Below are 16,437 nucleotides of genomic sequence, written 5' to 3'. Positions count from 1 at the left end.
TCTCTCCCCTTCATGCACAGCCTTTCATTTCCTAGTTCCAAACTAAAGTTGCAGAAATCCTTAGCCTCATGCTTTGGCATAGGGAGACTAGAATATATATATTATATATATATATATATATATTCATTCTATATATATCCTGGTTCATTTCTGGATTTCACTGTTTAGCTCTGGACTCAGCTATCGTGTTGCCAAGGTTAATAAACGATTGCTCCCGCCCTAATGTATCACATGTTTACCTACTGTTTGTTCTACAGTCAGCTGCTATGAAATGTTTTGATTTTCCTTTGTCCAAACAATAGGTAGAATACATTTCCAGCTTTGATTTTCTGTTACAACAATAGATTTCCAGCTTTATTATAGACTATATAGACTAATAAAGAGGAAAAAAATCATTAAAAATATACCCTTTTGTGGCTACTGCAACTCTTGCTAAAACAGTTTCTAGAATGGTGGGATGAACAAATAAAGTTACAGTCTGTCTGCTGAAGGACCAATAAATCTTGCCATCTGACTCTGGAAACCATTGTGTGTCAACAGATGCTGAATTACTGTCTTTAATTTTTCTATTTTTATTTACTGCAGTGTGTACTGACCGACTCTTTAAAAAAATAATAAAAATATACTAAACCAGAAGTAATTTTAAAGTGGTGCTGGGGCTTGAAACTAGAATGTCACACATGCTAAGTAAGAGGCCTATCGCTGAGCTACGCACCAGCCAGTAAGTCAGATGGTAATGGACTTGGCTACATTAAACCCCTACACTAGGCTAGGTACAGCTGTGGCCCAGTTGGCAGAGTACCTGCCCACCACACAGAGGCTTGGTCTGATCCCAGGGCTGTATAAACTGGGCATGACGGCACATACATACTTACACTCAGCATTTAGGAGATGAAAACAGGAGGATCAGAAGTCCACCAGCAGCCATGGTGTCAGTGAGTTCAAAGCAAGCAAGCATTTAACACTGAAGAGGGGGCTGGAGAGATGGCTCGGCAGTTAAAAGTCCTGAGTTCAGTTCCCATCAACCACATGGTGGCTCACAACCATCTGTACTGCGATCTGATGCCCTCTTCTGGTGTGTCTGAAGACACAGACAGTATATTCACATATATATAGGTGAAGGTGGGTGGATAGACAGATAAAGATATATCTTTAAACATAGGAGTGGCAAAGTGGAGAAGAGAAACAATTTTATTTTTGGCCTTTTTATTATCTTAGCAACTGGGGCTTACACTCTACTTTCAGATGACTAACCAACTGTTAGCAGTGATCCCCGTTCTACAGCACCATTAGTTAGAAGACCATGGTCCTTCTGTCCACAAGACAGACCCTATAAAGAGGGAAACATCTCTCGTTAGACACAAACTGAAGCACTAGCAATAAAGGAAACAAACAAACAAAAAAGCCCACCTAACAAACTCTATCAACCTGGGCAGAAAGTAGTGTCAGGTTTGTAAATCCAACCTGTAACTACCCCACTGCCCTTCTCCTCTGTCACACTGTTGCTTCAAAAACAGATTCTCGGGGTTGGGGATTTGGCTCAGTGGTAGAGCGCTTGCCTAGCAACCACAAGGCCCTGGGTTCGGTCCCCAGCTCCGAAAAAAAAAAAAAAAAAAAAAGATTCTCACATAGTCCAGGTTAGCCTTTAACGTCCTAGGTAGTAGTCAAGGCTGGCCTTGAACTCCTTGATCTTCCTGCCTCTACCCGCCAAGTATAGTAGTCACAGGGACTATGACACCTACAATAAATATACAAATATTCACACTCTGATTATTAAAAAAATTTCCACAAACTCTGTATGTAAAGATTTACCCTGAGACAATAGTGAGCAAAGAGGGGAATAGAAATAAAATGGTAGAGAGCAGATTGGTCAGTGTCAGAAGCAAGAACAGTCTGCTGTGAATTAGTGACAAATCAAAGGGGTCTGAGGACATGTCTGTTACAAAACCAGGGCCCTGCAATCAGTAGCAGCATTGTGTTTGACATGTGCTCAGAAAGACAGGACAGGCACAAAGGATTCTCTGACCAATGCTGGGGTGCACTAGGATCAACTGGATCACAATGCTTCTCTCCACTCAGGTGCCCTGTAGATGTGGGGCTGAGACATAACTTAAGAGTCCTAAAGAACAAGACAGAGCAAATGCTCTTTTCAGCCACTGTTTGTCCACATCCCAAATTCTCTCTACATGGAGGCTGGAGAATTGGATTTGTGCTGATCCAATTACTTCAGTTTATCCTTGTTACCCTCTCCTGTCTACTGTCAAGATCACACACTTCGACTATTCAAGAAAACAAAACATTTACAAGAGCAATTTTAAAAAGTTTCAACAGTCACTAAGTTGATTAATATTTCAGTAATAGACTGCCCTTTGCCTCAGCCTCCCTCAGTCCCGTATGATTACATCATCATCATCTTCTTCCTCCTCCTCCTCTTCTTCCTCACCATCTTCTGGCAGTTCTTCATCCTCCTCCTCTTCCTCTTCATCTAAACAAACTACCACTTCTGCTGGCTTAGGCAATCGAGAGTCAAACCAGTCCAGCACTTGCTGAGTGCTTAGTCTTGATGCCTGACTCAGTTTAAGGATATCAGCTTCCTGCAGCTGCTGGTGGGCGGCCCAGTACCTCTCCAAAGGTCGTATATCTGGTGGGGGCGGTGGGGCTGGTAGAGGTGGTGTCTTGGCCCATTCTTTCAAAGAACGAGTTGATGATGTAGAAATGGCTGGATCTTGAAAACTAGGAGTACCAAGTACTGCATTGTCCCGAAACCATTTCAGCTGTCCATGCTTCAAGGCATAGCGTGTGTCACCAAACCATTGAATGATCTCAGGGCGAGGTAAACCAGTGATCTGTTCTAACTTATGGTAATCTTCTCGTCGTGCCCATTGGCACTGCAGGAAAAAGGATTTGAGGATGGCCAACTGCTCTTTGGTTTTACGCTTAGTCTTTCGCTGGTGTTGCATATCTGGGGAAAGGTATTCGGTGGGGCCAACCCTGCTCGGTACTGAGTTATTCCGTAGCCTTTGGGACCAGAGTGGTTCTACTTGTGGAGACAGTGCCTGCTCACCAGGTGAGAATGACTGTGGGATATAACCCAAAGGCTGGAGGGGTTTATGGGTGGCAGTGGTTCCATTAGCCAGTACCTGGAAAGGAGAAGAGGTAGAGGAAGATGGAGGTGTTCCACTAGGTTCGGATTCCTCCTTACAACTATTATCAAGTAATGAGATCAATGGGGACTTATCTGGCTGATGGACAGCTATGGAGTGATTCCAGGAAGCAGTTCCTCCACCACATGACTGGTCAGGACCCCCGCCTGCCTGCTCCTTAGAGAGGCCACTGATCTGAAGATCCTGACAATCTGATTGGTGGTTCAATGTTCTGCTGCCCATCATCAAAGGCTCCTTAACTTTCTGATGATTCAGTGGCAGCTGTGAGACCTGAAAGGGCTCCTCAGGCTCAACCTTCAATCCTTTCATCTGAGTGGGCTCGCTAAGCGCCAGAGGACGCAGTCCAAGAGCAACCTGTTCTGGAGGGGTCACTGGAGGCATCTCCTGTGGGGGCCTCACTGCGTGATGTGTGAAAGACAGAAGAGACTTGAAAAGGAGCTGATCTCGGTGGTACACCACTCTGGCTCGAGTCTCTTCTATCTCTTCAGATGACCAGCTAATGCCACAGCGGAGACGTTGGGCCATGAACCAGGTCTTTACCTTCTCCATCTGCAGCCCATGCCGCAGGCAGAGGAGAGCAATATCTGCCAGGCTTGGGTAGGGGAAGTAGCTGAAAGCCTGTAGCAGGTGCTCATTTCCGTCCAGCTCACTGGTTTGGACCGCTTGAGTCCACACAAGCTGTAGCTCCTCGGAGACTGGCGGGAGGCAGACAAGGCCTGCTCCCGAGCTGTTGAGACTGCTGGCGTCTTTATTCGGACTCATGACCTGCTCTGATTTGTACCCTTCAGAGACAGCTGTAAGAAAAGAAATAGTTCCATCACATTTAATGTTTACAAACTGCTAAAACCAGACAGTTTTCTATCTGAATCATGTTTATCGCTCCTAAAATCATTTCTCAACTTTCACAATCTTGTCAAGTCATCAGGACCTGCTGTAATTCTTGTTTCTTTGTATTAAATGTAAGGTCCATAGAAGTTGGGGTAAAACTGACCCTAAGCCTCATGACAAAAATCTGTCTTTAGAGGCTAAGGAAAATAGGTATCCTGCCACAGCCTTTACTGTTCCAACTTCAGTTTGCTTCTAAAGCTGTCACTCAACTCTCACCTTTAAGTTCATGGACCAGCACTCAGTCTGTACCTAACCACAAAACCAGGGCCTCGTGCTCTAATCTCAGAATGATTACTCGTTAGTGCCTAACAGTCTCGTATGACTTCCAGAACATGAAGACAGGGAGACAACCTGTCATGTCAGCACGAGAGTGTATGCCTACAATCCCAGCACTTGAGAGATAGTTAGTAGGACCAGGAGTTCAAGCACAGCCTAAACTACATAAAACTATCTCAAAACATACAAAAAGCAGGCAATGACAAAACAGGGTGGGGGTACTCTGCCCAGCCCCAAAGACCACCCCTCTTTTCTTGGTGGTGGGAGTACTGGAAATAGGAAACTGTATTCATAGTACATTAAAGCCCTAAACTCATCTCAGTAGGAAGACAGAGTCCAAAACCTTGGTATAAAAGAACCTTATTCCCCTTGGGTTAGATTTTGTGGAAAGGGCAGTTTTCTCCCTCAGCCAGCTTAATAAAGGTTAATCCCCTCCCCGAGACTTTGTCACCTCTCACAGCTCAGCCTAAGGAGCCCAGAGATGATTCCCTCCCCATGAACAGCCTACTCCACAAAGGGCAAAAGGGCTCCTGCTTTTATCTCTTCAGTCCAGTTTTCTCCTCAGAACCAGCGGGGCAAGTTCATTAAACAGCACGGCTCGCTCCCAGCGGTGGGAAGGGACCTGTCCATTCCCCAATGCCTGGCAAAATCCGGGAGTATTCTCTAACTTGTTTTTTTTTAGTTTTCTCTTTTTTAAATTCATTTATTTTATGTATGTGAATACACTGTTGCTGTCTCTGTTCACACCAGAAGAGGGCATCGGATCCCATTACAGATGGTTGTGAGCCACCATGTGGTTGCTGGGAATTGAACTCAGGACCTCTGGAAGAGCAGTCAGTGCTCTTAACCACTGAGCCATCTCCACTCATTCTCTAACATTTTAATTCAGCTCCCTCCTTAGGTATTAGAGATACTCTATCACATCACATTTTATTCTTGGAGGAATCCCATTGGTATTTATATTATTTCTGGTCTGTCTAGGATAGGATGAGATTCCCACATAAATGCTACTGATTAACTGACAAGTTTCAAGTCTACAAAGACCGCATATACTGTTTTCATTTCTTTGGAGACCTCCAGCCTAGGCAAATGCTCCAAAAGGTCAAGTCCTAGGGGCTTTATTTTAATCTATAAAGGTTTTTTAGTTAGATTTTATTTGATAACTGATCCACATGTACATATGCACCATGTGTGTGCTTGGTGCCCTCAAAGATTAGAAGAGGGCATCAGATCTCCTGGATTTGGACTTAAAGCTGGTTCTAGGCTGCCATGTAGGTGAGGGAATGGAACCCAGGTCCTCTGCAAGAGCAGCAAGTGCTCCTGAACGCTGAGCCAGCCCCCTTGAGGCTTTATGGTTATAAAACTGGACATTCGTTTTAGTGTTTGCTTGCCATAGCTTCTGACAATCAAATCTAAGAGACCAGAAGTCATGCAGATCCTAAAAGCATTACACTTGAAGGGTTCTTTACAGGTGAGGAGGCAGATCTAAGTGGAAGCAGCTTAAGAATTCTAAGTTCCAGACTGGAGAGATGGCTCAGGGCTTAAGAGCACTGATTGCAGGCTGGAGAGATGGCTTAGTGGTTAAGAGCACTGACTGCTCTTCCAGAGGTCCTGAGTTCAATTCCCAGCAACCACATGGTGGCTCACAGCCATCTGTAATGAGATCTGATGCCCTCTTCTGGTGTGTCTGAAGACAGCTACAGTGTACTTATATATAAGAAATAAATTTAAAAAAAAAAAAAAAAAAAAGAGCACTGACTGCTCTTCCAGAGGTCCTGAGTTCAAGTCCCAGCAACCACATGGTGGCTCACAACCATCTGTAATAGGACCGGATGCCCTCTTCTGGTGTGTCTGAAGACATTGACAATGGACTCAAAAATAATAAATAAAAAAATCTTAAAAAAAAAAAAAGAATTCTAAGTTCCTTCTACTTAGGTCTAGCTCTGGGTTAGTCACTGAATCCCTAATGATTCTCTGCTCCATTTCCCTCCTCTGTAAAGAATGCTGTATGCTGTGTGCTTACGGAAAAGCCATATTGTCACCAGGCATCTGTTGTGTGCAGGTGCTACAGCGTCACAAACAGCAGCTTGGGGAGACCGAAGTTTGGGGTGTAGCACACTTGAGGTTAACTGCAGCTTCCCTGCTTTCTAGAATGCTATCTGTCCTTAGCCAAGTTATTTCACCTAAAGCTTAGTTTCTCCTCAGAGAAAAAGGTACCCTACCTGGGAAGTCTAAACTGGGTAGAAGTCAGTCTTCTGGCAGGCAGGCCGTTTAACAGTGAGCTATATACAGCTCCAGCCCCATGACTTTATATTCTCCAATTCTGAGGTTTTGAAACAATTTCAAGATGGAGTCTGCTGCTTTGAAAAAATCTGTATAAAGGCTAGAGAGAGGACTCAGTGCTTAATGACCTGGCTGCTCTTCCAGAGGCCACAGGTTCAGTTCTAACATCTACAAGGCAGCTCCCAACCGGCTGCAACTCAAGTTCCAGGACACTTGGTGCCCTCTTCTGGCCACTGTGGGTATTGCATGCATGTGGTGAACAGACATACATGTAAAATACAGCGGAGAAAGAAAAATAGTCTGTGGCCATGTCTCAGAGGGATAAATGCCGATTGAAAGCGTGTGCCACTATACCCAGCTAGAATCAAGACGTTCACTGTGCGGCTGGTAACTCTCTGAAGAATCTGTCTTTCAATCAGGAGCACATGGCTCCTAATAACAAGTAGGGGCCAGGCACAATGGCACAACGTAAAGAGACTGTCTCAAAAGCAAGAGTGACAAGGATGATAGACCAGTGTTCTTAACAGTATTCTTGTGCCTCTATCTTGGACTGGAGAGAGAAGGAGAATCCAAACTGGAGGGTTTCTACCTGGGCAGAGATGATGGTGGTAAATCTATTATGAATAATCACACCTGAATCCTTATTACAGATGCCAGGTATATTTTTCTGCTTAGTCATCGATGTAAAAAATACACTTATAACGCTCTTCCCTCCCTTTGATTTCTAACACCCCAGCCAGCCAGAAAGGACAAGCAGCTTAAACTTGGAATTTAGATGCTGCCCATACACTGATAGGGAAAAGAGTTTGGAATGTTTACTTAAATATAGGCTTGTACTAAAACAGAAAACAAAGCAGAAAGCTGGATATGATCCTGCTCAGCTCCTACGTCTTTATTCAAATAAGATCTGAAATAATGCCTAAGGTATGTCTGGGTAATACAGTGTTAAGGGCCTTACGGACTTTTGTGATGTTTAACTTACGTGCTTCTGAGTTGCCTACTGGGTAATATAGTGTTAAGGGCCTTTTGCTTCTGCACTTTTTAAATAATCAACTTCTTTGAGAATCAGATAAAAATCACAGCACTTTGGGCTGTAGAGATGGCTCAGCACAAGTTCAGTTCCAAGCACCCATATCAGGTAACTCATAGCCACCTGTAACTCCAGTTCCAAGGGATCAAAGCCCTCGGGTTTCCCCAGGCTTGATTGTACATAGTGCACACAAACTCACACAGGCACACACAAATCAATCTTTTTTTAAGAGCCAGACCTTTCGAAATTTATGACTTAAAAATGTATACCCAATACAAGTCACACTTGCACTCAGACATCACTGCCAAGAGATCAGCTTCAGATCTCTGCTTTGTAAGTCTTCCTAACTTAATGAAGGCAGTGTGCTGTCTTGCTTAAAAGTGAACAAGCAAATTAAATGAACGGAAAGAGTGGGAGACAAGAGTTCCAACTGTCTAAAAGGGACCAGGGTATCTGTGGTACCAGACAGGATGGGAAAGATGCTAAAAAGTGACCCAATAGATTACATGGTCAATACCCAATGTCCTGGACACTCAAGGTTAGCTACCGTCTAGTGCAACACACTGGCTTTATTCAGTTGTCGTGCTTGAAACTGTGTGCTTCTCCAACTGTTTGTGGCCCCACACACTTGCCCATTTCTGGGCATCTCTGGGTATCTGTATAATAATGTAATTAAAATGTCATGCACCTATTTAAATATGGAAACTAAAGACGCCTCAGCATGCTGAGGCAGGAGGATCACAAATTTGAGGCCAGCTTGAGCTACACAGTAAAGCTGTATTAACACAAATTAAATGCTTTGGAGAGACTAATTCAAGAATATGCATTAAAAGCCTGCCCAGTCAGGAGTGGGCAAGGCAACTGTTGAAGACTGAAGTGTGTTCCAACTCAGACAGCTTCCAAAGGTCCAATCTCACTTCACTTTGAGAAAAGCCAAACTGGAAATAACATGGTCAAAGTGAGTAGCTTTCACCTAGAGTGGCACACTAGAATTACCTGGGAAACTTAGAAGGCCACCCTCCTCCCCACTTCCTTCTGATTAATGCACTGGGACACAGGCATTCATAATTTTAAAAAGTTCTCAGGGGGTTGGGGATTTAGCTCAGTGGTAGAGCGCTTGCCTGGCAAGTGCAAGGCCCTGGGTTCAGTCCCCAGCTCCGAAAAAAAAGAAGAAAAAAAAAAGTTCTCAGGGTGCAGTTAATGCTAAAAACGGGTTAAACAATACACCAAACACTGGTGAAATTTACTTTGAATTTTAAGGTTTAGGATAATTTTTCGATTTCTGGCTTTTGCAACTACTGCTATCTGAAACATATGACGAAGACTCATAATACGCATCGATCTAGGCCCACACTGATTTTTCAGACAGGCCTCAAGCTTGAGTTTTCTTCCAGCTGACAAGTCTCAGACGCAATACCAGGAACCTATGAGGGCTTTTCATTTCCTGGTTGGTTCTCTCAGTATGGAGGGGCACAAGAGTCGGGGGGCCACTTGTTTGTTTGAAACCATTCATTTCCAAATGGTAGGGCTCCCCGAGAAGTGAGGTCTAGTTGTATATGCCTGTTGAGGTCGCCAGGAGGTAGTCATGGGGACAGGGGAAGCCCGGGCCGGAACTGGGTCAGAGAACAAAAAGTTGCAGCACTTGGGGCAGTGAGCTCAGAAGGCAGGTGAACCTGCATCCTTGCAAAGGGCGTCCCAACCCAACCTTTCCCATCCCCCCCCCCCTAGCCTCCCCCAGTTACAACAACACAGATTCGAAAGTCCAGGGGAGGAAATGGGGACAGGACCCGACGACTTCCAACGGAGGATTCTCCTCCCACCACGAGGATGGGACTCAGAGGGTCGGAGGTTTCGCACTGGCCCGGAGGCAGGCCCAGGGGCTGGGGGGGTCGGTCACTCACCACGGCGCGGCCCCGGGCGGCGGCTCCCAGCCTCGCACCGCGGGCTAGGGCGGGAAGGGGGAAGAGGGTAGGGTATCCAAGAGGGAGAGGGGCTGCGGCACGCCCGACTCCTGGCACCCCAGCCACGCGAAGCCCTGGACCGCCGCTGCCCCCAGCCCCTGGAACCAGGCGCTCCGCCCCTACTAGTGCGGCTCGGGGGCGGAGGCGGGGCCAAGGTCGGGATTGGTGGGCGGGCATCGGCACAACGCACTGGGCCGGCCATTGGCTGCACGGGTTCCAGCCGAGGTCCGCGATTGGCTGCGGGGAATCGGTCAGTGTAGGCGCGTGGGGCTGGGAACATGTCTTCCTGGGCAAGGCGCCTGTAGTGGACCTCTGCACCCTGTGGTCCATCCACAGTTCTTTACTGAACTGGCCCCCAGTCCCGCAGGAAGACCTTCGGAAGACCTTTTAAAACATCTACCACCAGTCTTAACCTGGAGACCAAGCGCCACCAGCAGCGGCAGCCGGGGCAAACCGCTTCAAGCCACTGAGAATGTACACAAGAAGGATCAGATGTTTAGCCCCCAGAAAGATGGGCATCTTAAGTACCCGGAGACTTCGGCCACTTATGAGGTCAATGTGGCGAAAGTGTTCTCAATGACGAAATATTCTGGGTTTCGCTATTAGGGTGTAACAAGATGTGCTGTTCACTAAACCATATTTTCCATAGGATGGAAGTTCTCGGCAAAATTTATCACATTTAGGATTTCCCATATTACTTGGAAACAGCACTTCTGAAGTCACTTGTGGACATTTGAAAAGGCCTAATCTTTTTTTTTTTTTTCTTTTTTCTTTTTTTCGGAGCTGGGGACCGAACCCAGGGCCTTGTGCTTGCTAGGCAAGCGCTCTACCACTGAGCTAAATTCCCAACCCGAAAAGGCCTAATCTTATTTACTTGGGTAACTTAAAAGGCATTGTCAGTCTTAAGTATTCTCAGACCTCAGTAGGTAAGGCTTTTCCGTACCTATTTGTCGCATAAACTTTTCTTGAAAGAACAAGTGGAAGCGGAAAAGATGGCTCAGAGGTTAAGAGCTGATGCTGCTCTGGAAAGGTCACGAGTCAGGTCCCCAGCACCTACATCACAGTCACCTGTAACTCCAGCTCTATGGGGTCTGAAGCCCTCTTTAGACCTTGTGAGCGCGTGCTCACACGTGTCCCATGTTGTTCTCCGAATCCCCATAAGTTTAAAAAATAAATCTTAACAAAATCTCCAAATGGCTAACAAAGATGACCAAAGAGATGACTCCAACCATGTATAGCTTGGTGAATGGTGTGTGTTTGTGTGTGTGTGTGTGTGTGTGTGTGTGTGTGTGTGTGTGTGTGTGTGTGTGTGTGTTTTCAAGACAGTGTTCCTTTCTGAAGCCTTGACTGACCTGGAACTTGATTTGTGGACCAGGGTGGCCTCAAACTCAGAGCTCCATCTGCCTCTGCCTCCTGAGTTCTGGGCTTATGAACTTGCACCACCACCGCCCAGCTGGTGGATCAGATTTTGACTGGGTTACTAGGAGAAGTGTGAGCAATTTTATCAGCGGCTGTACTAAAGACTTAAGTGTCTCCCTCATCCTAACAACTGTTAACTGTTTATACATCCTCAGGGAATGAAGGGAGCCCACCACTACCACTCCCCACCCCCGTGTTTCTGTTAGGTGTGGGTGGAGCTTCATGAGCACCGTGTGGGTCTCCTTGCAGGTAACCGCCCACAGTTTGAATTCAGGAATGGACAGGTTTACCATTCGCTAAGGACAGAATTCCATTCCACACTTCCTCTCTAAGAAACCAGGTACAAAACTCGGTTCATTTTTCAAGGGTTCCACTCCAAAACCTAGAGCTCTTTGCAGGCTGACAGACATCTTAAACATCTCTGCTTTGATGCTGAGCTGTATTTTTCTGTTGCTAGCCTATTATTTGCCTCCAATCCCTTTCCTCATTGCACTACCTCAGCCTCAATATTAAAAGCCACCTATGTCCTAAGGTGCCTGGCAGAAACATCGTGCAGGTAAACAAGAAAAAATAGGTTTCTTTAAAAAGACCGCTTTGAACTGTCAGGTGTTGCAGGATAGTTGATCACATTGGGAACTCCAAGATTGTGTTATTTACTGGGGAAAAAAAAAACCTGTTTTTAGTTGTGGTGTGGCTCAGACTTAGCACACGCCTTTAATCGAAGAGATTTCTCCTTGAATATTGTAAACAGGATTAAATAAAGTCCACCTTAGGTCAAGAGGCAGAGAAGGCAACCAATGGAAGGAAGTGAATGTAGGATGATTAAGAAAAAAACATGGTACGAGGGAGTCCAAAGGACAGATATTGAGACCCAGAGAAAGTAGAAGGGAGGGACATTCAGTTCGAAGGGTATTTTTAAAGACTTCGTGAGAGAGAGGGGCATTGCTGGTGGGACTTCGGCTGTAAAGGAAGGTCAGCTGGATGCTTTATCTCTCTGAGCTAGCAGGCTTCCCCCCAGCATCGGGCTCCCAGGTCTTTGTTGGTAAAATCTAGGGTAACTTTTATCTACCAGGCTTTGAGACACAGCTGTTGATATTTACAAGACATTCTTCTGAGTCATGATATACAATGTCCGTTGTTTGGTGGGTAAGATGAAGAAAGGGATACAATGTCCATTGTTTGGTGGGTAAGATGAAGAAAGGGAGAAATGGGACGTCTTAGCTGGGTAGCCCTTAATTACCAGTGAGCAGATCATTCCCCTCACAACACTCTATTGGACTGGATGTCTTGGGAAGAACCTGTGCTCGAATGGCTGGAAACTGAGGGAGGAGCCAGCCGTCTGTGGGAAGCAAACACCTGACTCTGGAAAGGGTGGGAAATTCTTCTGGCCCCTGTGGGCACTGCATGCACGTGGTACACAGACACATATGGCACCGAATACTCAAACATTTCAAAGTGAAATAGTCAAAAGAGGGGGTTGGTGTGAGGAAAAAAACCACAAAAAGAAGAAACCCTGTCCTAGGTTTACTATGAGCTTTAACCTCTGGATTTAGAAGTTGCTGTGGACTTGGGTGTGAAAATTACTGAGCAGTCATCCAAACACAAACACAAAAGGAGCCTGCGTTTAGCAGGATAACAACCGTCTCAGCTCTTCTTGTACTCACGACCAGGGGCTCATGTTATCCTCAAAGGCTCCCATCTTTGGTGAGATTTTTTTTCCTTGGGCTTGCAAGATGTCTCAGCAGCAAAGACGCCCGCTGCCAGGCCTGAGTGCTTGAGTTGAATGCCATCAGTTTGGTTCCCGGGTCGCACATGATGGAGAGAACTGACTCCAGAAAGTTGTCCTCTGACCACCACACTGTCCATAGCATGAGCCCATTCATACGCATACTTATGCACCCAGGCGCACACTCAAAAAAGGTCATTTAAAAAAAAAATGTCGGGGCTGGAGAGATGGCTCAGTGGTTAAGAGCACTGACTGCTCTTCCAGAGGTCCTGAGTTCAAATCCTAGCAACCACATGGTGGTTCACAACCATCTGTAATGAGATCTGGTGTGTCTGAAGACAGCTACAGTGTACACATATACATTAAATAAATAAATCTTTAAAAACAAAATGTCCTAGCAGAGTGTAGTGACACACACCTTTCATCCCAGTGTGTATTGTTGTCTATATGCTGGTGAGGGCAGGCACAAGATAAGGCAAGGTCTGTGATTGGGCAGGGAAAAGGTAAGGCAGGCACAGAGTTTTGGAGAGGGGAGAGAGAGGAGAAGGTGGAAGAAGAACCAAAATGGAGGCAGAGAAGAACAGCCCAGATCTGTGTGGCCTTAAAGGGCCACAGGTAGTTATGAATATTTCATAAGGAATAGATTTTTATAGGACAATTTGTCTTATCTAGGTGGGCAGTTTATATCAATATTAATTGGTTCAGAGTTATTGTATGGATGTTTTATGGGGTGAGAATTTACTGATATAAATCTGATTGATAAATTATAAGCTTTTAGAGTTTTGATTTTACCAGGATACTGGGGGTTTTGACTATAACCACAGGGGGCGGATGCTGGGAATGAGTCTGCAGCAAGAGAGGCGGTCTTTGTATGGGGCTGGGGTGGCCGCGACCATGGCAGTCTTGGAAACTGGATGGTCACTGATGGGGCTAGTCACTGAGGCGGAGAGACGGAGAGTAGCCAGCGGCAGCATGGGATGGAAATTGGAAACATAGCGAGTCGGGTTGAGATGATTTGCTGATTAAGATGAAAATACCCCCGCAGATGCTGCGTGGCCCACCAGAGCTGGCACTATGGTGTATCTTTTTTTTTTTAATATTTACTACAACATCCCAGCACTCAGGAGGTGGAAGCAGGCAGATCTCTGTGATTTTGAGGCCAGGCTGGTCTACAGAGTACATTTCATGACAGCCAGGGCTGAAACACAAAGAAACCCTATCTTGAAAGAACAAACAAAACGAAATTAAAGTTAAAAAAAAAAAAAGTCCTCCTTTTGAATGGCTGAGGTACTGGCTGACCAGGGGGACAATTAGCCTATGGAGTTCCAGAGTCTCTCCCTTAACAGATCTCTTGCAAAGCATTGAGAAGCCCAGCAATGTGTTAACATGGTGGTAAGTCGTTGTAACATTTGGAAATATACCTAGTGGAAAGGCAAACTTGCTAAGATTGATGTGCCCTTCCTTTCTTAATTCTCCCTCCATCAAACTTCCCCCTTTGTCCATTGGCAATGACTGCCATGGACATCTTGAGATTGGCTGAGCTAGGAAAACATTAGTTGGGGCTTAGTAGGGTACTTATGTGATTTTTCAGTTATGCCTATTAAAAACTTATTATCCCATGGCAGACACCGTTTCTGGACTGAATGTCCTTCCTATTCCATGGTAAAACAGCAGTGGGCAACTTCAGTGCCTCACAGTGCAGGATCTGGAGATCTTGGAGGCGGTGATTAATATCTTAAACTCTAACACGATCTAACCTGACTGTAGTCCTTACAGGGAGATTCTGACATGGCTGTGACTGTATAGGGAAACCATGTGAAGGTCCAGTGACACGGTGGCACACAGCTGTAATCCCAGCACTCTGAGTGGCAGAGGCAGAGTGATCACATTCAAGGCCAAGTCCAGGGGCAGCGAGCGTGGGGGTGGAGGAGACTAAGATAAGGAAATAGCTCAGAATGAAATTATTATCTTCATCTTGGGCTTCTGGTCTCCGCTCAGTAATAGCGTACTTGCCTAGCAATTGCAAGGCTCTAGGTGGGAGCCCCAGCACTGAAAACAGAACCCGGACAAAAACTAATTACATGAAAAGAAAAAAAAAAAGGTAGGGGTTGGGGATTTAGCTCAGTGGTAGAGCACTTGGCCGGAGAGATGGCTCAGAGGTTAAGAGCACTGTCTGCTCTTCCAGAGGTCCTGAGTTCAATTCCCAGCAACCACATGGTGGCTCACAACCACCTATAATCAGGTCTGGTGCCTTCTTCTGGCCTGTAGTTGCATACATGCAGGCAGAAAGCTGTATGATGTATACATAATAAATGTTTAAAAAAAAAAAAAGGTACAAGATGCTTCCTTTCCGCCATTTTGTTCTGCCATCCCTAGTCTAATACCTTACACCAAATATGAAAGAAATGGTCCATTTTCCCGAGTTTGGGGAAAACGCTGTCTGTCTTTTAAGACACATTCTCAGTAGTAGCCAAGGTTCACCTGCCAGGCTAACCTTGCCTCCGGGCAATTCTTCTCCATTGGCCTCCTGAGGGCTAGAATTACCGGTGTGAGCCATTATGCTTGGTCTGAAATTTTTTTATAACATAATCACTGTAACAGGCCCCAGATCTTGGCACAACTGACTCCATGATGGAAATACCATTTAGGCTGTAAGACTCAGCATGGAGATAGCCTCCTGCTAAACAAAAGCAAAACCCAATCCATCGAAGCTGATGAGAGTTCTGGGAAAGTCTCAAGATATACTAACCTTGCTTGTTAGCTTGCTAGTTCCACTTCTGTTCTTGTTAACTGAAGACATGGTTTTTGTGCTTAAAAGCTCACTCTGAGAAAGGATCAGAGCTCTATTGGGACCCTGAGTACCCAGTATTGTCACCAGCTGACTCATAGACTTCCTATTGGCTAAACCCATGTCCGGGCAGTCTTCTCTGGTGGATACTCCACAAGTCACAATGTGTAATTTTTTTAAAATTACCATAACCTGAAAATTAACAGTATGCTAGAAAACTGAAATCCTTTCTTGTTTGTTTTTTCATACAGGGTTTTTCTGTTGCCTTAGCTGTGCTGGAACTCACAGAAGAGCAGGCTGGCCTCGAACTGAAAGATCCAACCACCTCTGCCTCCCCCGTGCTGGATTAGAGACGTGTGCCACCGTGGTTCAGAACCTTATTCTTTGCAGTAAGTATTAGTTACCTGTTCTATGAAAAGGCTGTCAGTGCAGCAGGGTGGGTACAGCGCGATGGGTGCAGGCGCCTGCTGCCTGGCCTGCTGACCTAGGTTTCATTCTAGGGGAACCACACCCTGGAAGAGGGACGCCATTCCAAAAAGTTGCCCTCTGTCTCTATGTGTGGGTCTTGAACACACATAAATAAGCCAGGTATGGTGGTGCGTACCCTTAATCCCATCGTTCAGGAGGCAGAGGTAAGTGGATCTCTGTGAGTTTGAGGACAGCCTGGTCTACATCGTGAGTTCCAGGACAGCTAGGGCTATATAGTAAGACCTCCCATCAAACAAACAACAAAAACGAAAAAGTTCAATCTGATTTTTTTTGTATCCAAACACATAGAAAAAAATTGTTTGCCAGGTAGGTAATTTTTCATCAGCTTTTTAAAAACTGTAACTGATTTGCATTTCCCCAGTCCTTAAACATTCACTTTATGCCCAATCTTGTATTTAAAATTTGTATTTCCG

At 45.5% G+C, this 16,437-nt stretch overlaps 1 protein-coding gene across 2 annotated transcripts; it reads right to left on the bottom strand.

Moving 5' to 3' along the window:
• Positions 1 to 1,173: 1,173 nt before the first annotated feature.
• Positions 1,174 to 9,740, bottom strand: Homez (homeobox and leucine zipper encoding). Of its 2 annotated transcripts, XM_032918028.1 has the most exons (3): positions 9,543 to 9,709; positions 2,444 to 3,958; positions 1,174 to 1,330 (listed from the first exon to the last, which is right to left on the bottom strand). In XM_032918028.1, the coding sequence occupies exons 2-3, from the start codon at positions 3,924 to 3,926 to the stop codon at positions 1,290 to 1,292; spliced, it is 1,524 nt and encodes a 507-aa protein (XP_032773919.1). In that variant the 5' UTR covers positions 3,927 to 3,958; positions 9,543 to 9,709; the 3' UTR covers positions 1,174 to 1,289. The 2 variants fall into 2 exon arrangements, with proteins under 2 accessions (XP_032773919.1, XP_032773920.1); XM_032918029.1 differs by lacking the exon at positions 1,174 to 1,330 and having other exon boundaries at positions 1,627 to 3,958; positions 9,543 to 9,740.
• Between the last annotated feature and the right edge of the window lie 6,697 nt (positions 9,741 to 16,437).

This window comes from Rattus rattus, chromosome 12 (assembly GCF_011064425.1).
Source record: "Rattus rattus isolate New Zealand chromosome 12, Rrattus_CSIRO_v1, whole genome shotgun sequence".
Lineage (NCBI taxonomy): Eukaryota > Metazoa > Chordata > Mammalia > Rodentia > Muridae > Rattus > Rattus rattus.
This window is presented reverse-complemented; position numbering and strand designations above follow the sequence as displayed.

Bases quoted from the DNA above. Each gene is read 5' to 3' on its own strand.
- Homez (XM_032918029.1), bottom strand. From the start codon at position 3,926: ATGAGTCCGAATAAAGACGCCAGCAGTCTCAACAGCTCGGGAGCAGGC.